The sequence below is a fragment of the Erithacus rubecula genome (assembly GCF_903797595.1).
Source record: "Erithacus rubecula genome assembly, chromosome: 27".
Taxonomy (NCBI): Eukaryota; Metazoa; Chordata; class Aves; order Passeriformes; family Muscicapidae; genus Erithacus; species Erithacus rubecula.
The window spans coordinates 496987-505477 of record NC_136679.1 but is presented as its reverse complement, the minus strand read 5'-3'; the positions used below and the strand labels follow the sequence as shown (position 1 = coordinate 505477).

Here is an 8491-nt window from a genome sequence, read left to right as displayed (position 1 = left end):
AGCTTCAAGGCCTCCCAGGGAATAGATTTTCCTCGGCTTTGTAAGAGGAGAGGATACAGCCCAGGGCGTGGGACTCATCCCAGCTTTCCGTGGGGTCATGGGCAGACCTGGGAAGAGAACTCAGCAACAGCCCTGAGATCTGACTGACACCTGAACTGGCTACTGTTCAAACACCAAGTGATTATTTGGGCCCCCTCAGAAACCATCTCTAATCTGCTGGAGTTTTTGAAGAGTTTCCAGAATTCCCTCCCCACAGTCGGGGCAGGAATCGCTGCCCTGGTTCGAGCTCTGCAGTCGCTGTGAAGACAAAGGTGTTTCAGGCAGACTGGCAGGGCTTTACAAGCTGCTGTGTTCCCCTAATCACCCTGAAGGTTCATCACTGCAATTAAAGATTGGAATTTCAAAACAAACAAAGTGTGAGAATCTCCCCATGGTCTCCCTTCCCGGATCCCAGCTCACTGTCACTGGGAACCAGCCATGTCTGAGGCAAATGCTGGGGGCTCTTCCCCTTCCTGTTAACACTTCCCTCTGCTCCTTGTAGGATTATTGACATTCCTCACCCCTCTCCCACCTAAGGAGCCTCTTGAGAAGAGAGTGATTAAATATTGATCAGTGCCAGGGAGGCACAGATGTCAGCTGGCAGGGCTGTGTGAGGTCATGGAACAAGGGAGCAGTGTGAGCAGCATTCCAGCTCAGGGGCTCTGTCCTGCAGGGACTTCCAAGGCACTGATTCCTTCCAAGAGATTATTTAAAACTGTGAATCCTGGAGCCCTTCCCTTCCCTGCCTTGGCTCTTGGCTGTCCCTGCAGTTCCCTATGCTTGCTTTGCACCACAGCTTTTCACTTGCAGGTGCAGGAATGCACACAATTATTTACCTGGTCCCTGTCACTGTCTTAGCAAGAAATTGCTGCCTTGAGCTGTATAGGAAGAAGATACTCCATGCTACCACCAACATGCTGTTTAATTTATCTGCCATGTGCCCCCTCCTTGGGATGTTTTTTCCCTCAGATGAGCTTTCCCAGGGGCAGAGGGAGAGCAGCCATGGCTGGGAAGGGGGTTCCAGCTCTGCCCCCTCTGCTGCTCTGGTCCGTGATGGATCACAAGGATGGGAACAAGGCAGACAAACTCCCTTTATTCACCTCTTAGCCTGCAGTGGGATGACAGGGCCACAGCTGTTGCATGCAGGGGCCTTTGTGTTAATGGATGAAGTGTCAGGGATCCAGGTATTCCCTGCATCCTCCCAGGCCGTGTCTGTCCTGCCTTCCTCCCGCCCTGTCCCCGCTGCAGTTTGTGCTTGTGGGTTGGTGTTCTCTCAGCTCCCGCGGGCTGGGCAAGGCTGGAGCTGCAGCAGGGCCGGGCTCCGAGGCAGGGTGGGGCTCTGGGATGGGCTTTAACCTCCTTTGAGAAGTCACCTCCCCCCGTGGTGGTGGGAGTGAGCACAGAGGTGTTTCCTGGTGAAGACTCCAGGTTTTGCGAGCGCAGAGATCGCATCAGTCACTTGCAGGTGGAGCAGAATGAGGTTTTATGGCTCATTTTCGGGCCGGGGAGGAGCGGGGGCAGTGGTCCCTTGGCAGCCTGGCTCTGACAAAGGGGGCTGGGTTGTTGGGCTGCTGCCCCTCCCTGGCTCTCCCGGCCCGAAGAGTGAGGATCAGCATCTTCCCGGGCACACCTGCCCGCCCAGGTGAGGAACGCAGCCCGCGCTCACAGCACCGTCTCCAGCTGCTTGTTGGGCTCGGGGTGGCACTGGGTCAGGTCTCTCAGCTCCACCGTGGTTTCCCCCCGCGCTCTGTGGCTCGGTTCCTGCCCGGGGCAGGGCAGCAGCTGCTCCGAGGCGCCGGGGATGTGTGCGGGCGGGCGGGGCCGGGCCGGGAGCAGCAGCCCCCGGGCCCCCCGGGCCCCCCGGGCCGTTCCGCGGCTCCGCGGGCCCCGCCCGGCGCGGCAGCAGCTCCCGGGGCGCGCCCGCCGGGCCAGGTCCAGCGCCAGCAGCCTCCGGAAATGAGCCTTCTTGATCTCAGCCTGCACCTGCGGCACAGGGGCTGCTGTGCCCAGGGACAGCACACTGCCTTCCTTGCCCTTCTCCCTTCTCCCTTTGCTCTTACCTTCCTTTCCCTTTTTCCTTTCCCTTTTTTCCCTCCAAATCCTATTGAAATGGATGGATCTGAGCTTTTTGCTCTGGTTATCACAGCCCAGGGCTGCAAGTTTGCCTTCCCTGACTCTAAGGGAGCTGGAACAGGGAGCTTAGCTCCTCACTCTTCCCACTTACCTCCCCATTGCAAAAGCAGTAGATAAAAGCCACAAAGAAACCCTGCCAAGAGACCAAAAGAGGTGGTGTTTGAGGTCCCTGAGGCTCCCTGGATGAACATCCCTCAGTGCTGGGAGCAGTCCCTGTCACACACCTGGGAGGAGTTGAAGAGCATCTCGTAGTGCATCTGGATCTGCCACAGGAGCCCGGAGACCTCGGTGTAGGGCACAGCTGTGAACACCACGTAGTGAACTCCAAAGAGTGGCATCAGCACCAGCGTGGACTTGAGCAGCTTCCTGAGGGGAGACACCTTGGAGCTGTCAGCAGGGCAGCCCCCAGCCCCTGCAGTGCCCAGGCTGGAGGGGGGAGCAGGAAGAGCTCAGAACTCCAGAGCCAGGCTTCTCTCCAGCAGAGCTGCCAGCAGAGCTGGCTGCCACTGTCCTGCCACCCCTCCCACAGCTCTGGGAGCTGTCCTGGCTGAGCAGGCAGGACACCAGGCTCTGGAGCTGGCAGCACTTGCCTGTACTGCTGCCGGGGGTCCAGCTTGCCCGTGGTGGTCTCCCAGAGCTTGGAGGCCAGCACCCGCACGATGTTGAGGAAGAGGAAGAAGTTCACCTGCCCAGAGACACCAGTGGTGCTGGGGCCCACTGTGCCCTGGGGGACACAGGCAGGCAGCTCTGGGCAGTGCAGGGACAGGGCAGGAGGGAGCAGAGCCCCTGGATCCCTCTGGGCTCTCCCTGGCTGCCAGAGGGGCTGGGACAAAACTCCAGTGACCACAAGCAAACAGCTCTGGTCTCTAGCAACCCTCTTTCCCCAAAAGGAATTGGGAGGTTCATCCACAGGATTCTTACCACAACAGCAGTCAGGATGGGGACCTGATAAATCCACTTCATGTTCCCTGCACTGAGGTCCCAGCACCTGAGAATGCCAGTAAAGAAACTCCTTGGAGAAAGCTGACAGCAGTGAGCAGAATGGCTCCCTGTACCCCAACCACCCCAGCAGCCCCATCTCCCACTCCTCACCCCCCTGGTGGGCTTGGTGTAAATCTCGAGCTGGAGCTACAAGTATTTGTAACCATGGTGGGGCAAAGCAGGTTTAAAAGAGCATTAATGCTCCTGAAGGCTCCTTGGCCACCTCATCTCAACCTCCTGCTGTTCATATTGTGACCTTTCTCCTTTTAAAATGCCTCACTCCAGAATATGCCCTTTAGGATCCATCTCTGTGCTGTTTATTGATCAAGTTATGCTGCAGACCTGCAGCCACCATCCTCCCAAATGCAGAACAAAACCACTATTGCTCTGCATTACTGACAGTTCTGTGAACAAGCCTTGAATGTGTGCTCCCTCCTGTTGTTCTTTCTGGAAAATTTTCATTTCCAGAAAGCTCTGGTGCCCACAGATATTTGCAGCCACTCCTCCCCTCCCCAAGGCGCTGCTGTACGTACTGAGTGTCGGCCAGCGAGGCCCTGACGCTGGCCCAGACAGACACAAACACAGCAGGGACACCTGGAGGGGCAGAGTGAGAGCAGGGCTGCAACATCACCTTTGCATCCAAGCAACCCCTGAATCCCCTGCCCTGCCCTGGGCAGTGCCCAGCTGGGGTCTGTGCTCACCCCAGCCGATGATGATGAGCACCCACAGGTAGTTCTTGTTGGAGAGAAAGGCCATGAAGATCAGGCTGTGCAGGTAGAGACCTTCCACCAGGATCCAGTAGTGGTTGGTGGCCAGAAAATAGAGGAAGAGAGTCACCACCACCTTGCAGCCAACCTGCAGGCACAGGGAGATGCCCATGTCAGGCTGGTCCCCAAAGCAGAACCTGGTGGCTTTTGCTTTCTGGTCACCAAAGCCCAGCTGTGCCCCCTGTTCTCCTTGCATGTCCCCTGGGACATTCCAGCATCTTCCATCCCATAGGGCAGCCTGTGTACACAGGCCAAGGTACTCTGTGGTTCTGGTCACTACTGTGGCACCAGGAGAGGGAGGAGATGGGCAGAACCAAGGTGGAACTGGATCCCTTTCCCTGAACAGCACAGACCCGGACACACCCGGACACACCTGGACACACCCGGACACACCTGGACACAGCTGAACACACCCAGACACACCCGGACACACCCAGACACACCCGGACACAGCTGAACACACCCAGACACACCCAGACACACCCGGACACACGTGGACACATGCGGACACACCCGGACACATCCAGACACACCCGGACACACCCGGACACACGCAGACACACCCAGACACACCCGGACACAGCTGAACACACCCAGACACACCCGGACACACCCAGACACACCCGGACACACGTGGACACATGCGGACACACCCGGACACACCCGGACACACCCAGACACACCCGGACACACGCAGACACACCCAGACACACCCAGACACAGCTGAACACACCCGGACACACCCGGACACACCCAGACACACCTGGACACACCCAGACACATGCGGACACACCCAGACACACCCGGACACACGTGGACACATGCGGACACACCCGGACACACCCGGACACATCCAGACACATCCAGACACACCTGGACACACGTGGACACACCCAGACACACCCGGACACACCTGGACACACCTGGAGACACTCAGACACACCCGGACACACGTGGACACACCCAGACACACCCGGACACACCCGGACACACCCAGACACACTGATGCAAACTGACACAAACTCTGAAACACACACTCACACACTCCCACTCACAAAGACACTTGAGGATGCCAAGCCCCAGAGCTCCTAAATGCCCCTTCCCCCCATGCCCCACTTGCCAGGTGGCCCCTGAAATCCTCCTCCCGTGTCCTGCTGCTGTCGATGGGCGTGGGGCCCGAGTAGAGCACCAGGTCCTTGAGGAAGATGCTGAGGGCCCGGCAGATGAAGGAGGTGAAGAGGTGCACGTGGATGTAGTTCCGTGTGCAGTGCAGGCGCCTGCAGAGAGGATGTGACACAAACCAACCCCCAGCTGCCCCCCTCAAAGCAGCTGATCACACCTGGCTTCAGGGAATGGGGGGCTCAGCGTGGGCTGGGGGATGTCTGGGCACAGAAACCAGATGTGGGAGCTAGTGGGGTGTCCAAGGGCAGGGTGGAGCAGATCAGGAGCTGGTCACACTGGGGCTGTTTGGGGCTTTGGGAAGTTGGCTGTGCTGGGTCTGGGGTTGTTCCCATTCCTTTGGGGGCTGCCCCTCCCTGGGCTTGTGCGAGTGAACAATGGGATGAGGAGGCTTCTCCCAGCAGAAGGGGCTTTGGCCTCTCCTTACTTGAAGTAGGAGAGGATGCAGATGGCGACGATGAGGGAGGCCAGGGAGATGGAGTAGCCCACGGTGTACATGAGGTGCAGGCGGTCAAACACCTCCTGGAAGAGAAGGACAGAGCAGGGGGAGCAGGGCTGGTGTGAGGAGGGGAGAGGGAAGAGCCCCCTGCCCCAGCACTTCCCCCAGCCCCCAGGCACCCCCTTGGGCAGCAGCTCTGACAAACACGTTACCCTCTGGCGGCTGCGGCTCTCGGAGGAGAAGAGCAGGGCACACTCGCTGTAGTTGGCCCAGGTCTTGTTGATGCTGAGAGCCATGGCCCAGGTGCCATAGGCACTGCAGTACCTGTAGGCGTGACCTGGGAGCAGCAACAAGCACCGTGGCAGCAGCAGGAGCCACGGGAAGCCCAGACTTATCCCTGCCCTTGGCTTGTCACCAGGCTGAGGTCACTGCCCAGGCACTAGACTTGCCTTTGTGGTTGAAGTCATAGATGTAGTCGGGGCAAGGCACTGACACCTCTTGGCTGGGGGAGCCCCTTGGCCAGCAGATGATCCCATCCCACTCTGGAGGGCAGCTGGGGTCTGACCAAAGAGCAAAGACACATCTCACATCTCACAACTCCTCAGCAGAACCTCTGGTTCCCCAGATGTGTACTGGACCACGGGGAGGAAACACTGCCACAGATCCCCCTGGGCTGCAGAGATGGAGAAGCTGCAAGGGGCCAGGGAAGGGGACACATCCCATCCCTCCCAGTGGGGCAAGGCCCCATCCACAGCTCATTTGTGGAGTTCTGGAGCTGTCTGGAAAATGCTGGAGCCAGTACTGGCTGCACCCAGAGCACAGATGGTGCCCTGAGCTCCAGAAACCCCCAGGAGCCAGGTGTCCTCAGCTTCATCCAGCCCCAACAAAGAGCACAGCATTCCCCAGCTCCAGCAGGGCTGGCTGACCCAAGCACAGGGGAGAACAACACCTTTGATCTTCTCCAGCTGGGCCTTTATGTCCCTCTGACACTTTTCCTTGGCCTCTACCAGGAGATAGATCTGCTCTTCTTTCGTGAGAACATCATCGGGATCGACCTGCCCGGACAAAACCCAAGTGACAACCCCTTGGCATGGCTGTGCTCTCCCAACGCTCTCCAGGAGAGTCAGATTTGGGTGACTTGGGTAGATTCAACAACACAGGGAAGAAAAAACCTCTTCCTGCCTTCCTGCTCTCATTTTTCCCTTTTTCAATGCCAATGCTGATCCCAAGCTCCTTCTCTCTCCATGGTCATTTCTGCTCATGGTTTTGTGGAGAAGTCAGTGGCCTTGTCAGGTTCCTGTCCCACCTCCCTGTCACCCACCACCAGCAGTGCTGGGTGTCCCTGCTCCCATGCTGAGCTCTCCAGACCAGGTCTGGCAAGCCCTGGGCAAAGTGGGGCTCAGCAAAGCAGCCCCTGTCCCATGCCCAGAGCAGACAGCACAGCCCATGGCACCTTCAGCCTCCCCATCACACCACATGTGCAAATATCTTTTGGGGTGTTTTGGGCTAAGGGCTTGAAGGGGTTTAGAGCCAGGATGAGGACACAGCTCTGGAAGTGAAAAGGAGCTGGCATGCAGAGGGGTGACTCTCCCCAGACTGCCCCCAGTTAACACAGCCCCAAACAGGAGACCCAGGGCTCCCTTCCACGCTCTTCCCCAAACCAGCATCTGGCTGGGTGAGTGGAGGCTGCTCAGGGGTGTGGGGCAGGATGCTGGGGGTGCTGCCTGGCTGTGGGGGTCTCACTGGCTGTGCCCAGCTCTGCCCCACATCCTTGCAGCCCTCCTGCACTGCTGGTAACCACCTGCTCTGCTCCCCCAACACTGAACCCTGCATGTGTCCAAGAAATGGAAAAGCCATCAGTGCCCCCAGGGCTGCTGGAAAGCTTTTAGCAGGAGTGGAGATGCTTTCCCCTCCTGCTGAGAGCCCTGCAGAGCAGGAGCACAGCCAGCCCCACCCGGGCCAGTGGCACACACAGTTTAAAGCCAGGAGAGGGACCGAGGGGCCCAGGGCCACGCAGACTTACCAGAGCCCAGGCTGAGCTCAGGAGGCAGCAGCAGAGCAGAGTCACCACCACACCTCCCACAGGGCCAGGTGCCTCCATGGTGCCACCGTGTCACTGGGAGCAGGAGCACTGCCAGGGGTGCAGCAGGTGCCCAGCAGGACACAGCATCTTCTGGGATGAGGTGAGCTGGCACCGGGGCACAGCCGTGCCCGGCAGATCGGGGCTGGGTGAGACCTGTCCCTGTGGGGTCCTACAGGGATCTGCTCACAGCCTGTCCATGCAGGGGGGTTCTCCCCACACCATGCTTGATCCTATTCTCTCTTTGTGTCTTGCCTGCTTCAGCAGCTCCGGGAGCGTGTGCAAACAATTCCTGTTCCGATGGGGATGGCAGAGGTTTATTGGCTCAGCACAAGGTGCTAAAATCCTCTTCATTCAAGGCAGATTCCTCTTCTCCTTTCAGAAACTTCTCTTACTGCCTGGTGGCTCCTTTTTCAGCTGTCACAGCACTCCCCCATTGCCCCCATGCTCCCAAGTCCCTTCTAGCCTCAGACTGGTGCCAAGGAGCTGGAGGAAGGTGGCTAGAGGCAGGCAGGCACAGGGTGCAAGCACGTGAGCAGCACCTCGAGCTGAGGCTCCTGCGATGGGATGTCTTTCAGGCAGACACCAGTTTAACCCTTTTCCTTCTCCAGGGGCTGGGATATGTTTTGGGGAGATGTGCTGGGATCTGTCCTGCTCCCCCCAGGCACCTGCAGTGACCTCAGGGCATGTCTGCATTCAGTGTCCTCAGGAGAGGGGCTGGAGGCTCCAGCCTGGGGCAGGGGGTGGAGGGGCAGGCACTGGGATGGGGTCCCACACTGTCACTCCACATCAGGTCAGAGCTGGCCCCACTGCAGCTGTCACCATCTCTTGTCCCCTGGCATGGCCCCCGGGCTGTCCCCTGCCTTTCAGGGT

General features: G+C 58.7%; 2 protein-coding genes across 2 annotated transcripts in view; one reads left to right on the top strand and one right to left on the bottom strand.

Moving 5' to 3' along the window:
- The window catches only part of MAP3K3 (mitogen-activated protein kinase kinase kinase 3), a 108223-nt gene extending 100470 nt beyond the window's left edge, over positions 1 to 7753 (top strand). The window contains exon 19 of the mRNA XM_079327579.1: positions 7744 to 7753. The gene's annotated coding sequence lies outside the window, so the exon portion shown is untranslated. The remainder of the gene's footprint in view (positions 1 to 7743) is intronic.
- LOC306812890 (parathyroid hormone/parathyroid hormone-related peptide receptor-like) lies at positions 1702 to 7666 on the bottom strand (the record flags this gene model as incomplete). Its single annotated transcript, XM_079327810.1, has 13 exons — positions 7562 to 7666; positions 6488 to 6593; positions 5988 to 6098; positions 5751 to 5875; positions 5527 to 5621; positions 5041 to 5197; positions 3855 to 4038; positions 3687 to 3747; positions 3094 to 3160; positions 2759 to 2857; positions 2397 to 2534; positions 2264 to 2305; positions 1702 to 2022 (listed from the first exon to the last, which is right to left on the bottom strand). The coding sequence occupies exons 1-13, from the start codon at positions 7637 to 7639 to the stop codon at positions 1702 to 1704; spliced, it is 1584 nt and encodes a 527-aa protein (XP_079183936.1). The 5' UTR covers positions 7640 to 7666.
- Positions 7754 to 8491: the final 738 nt, after the last annotated feature.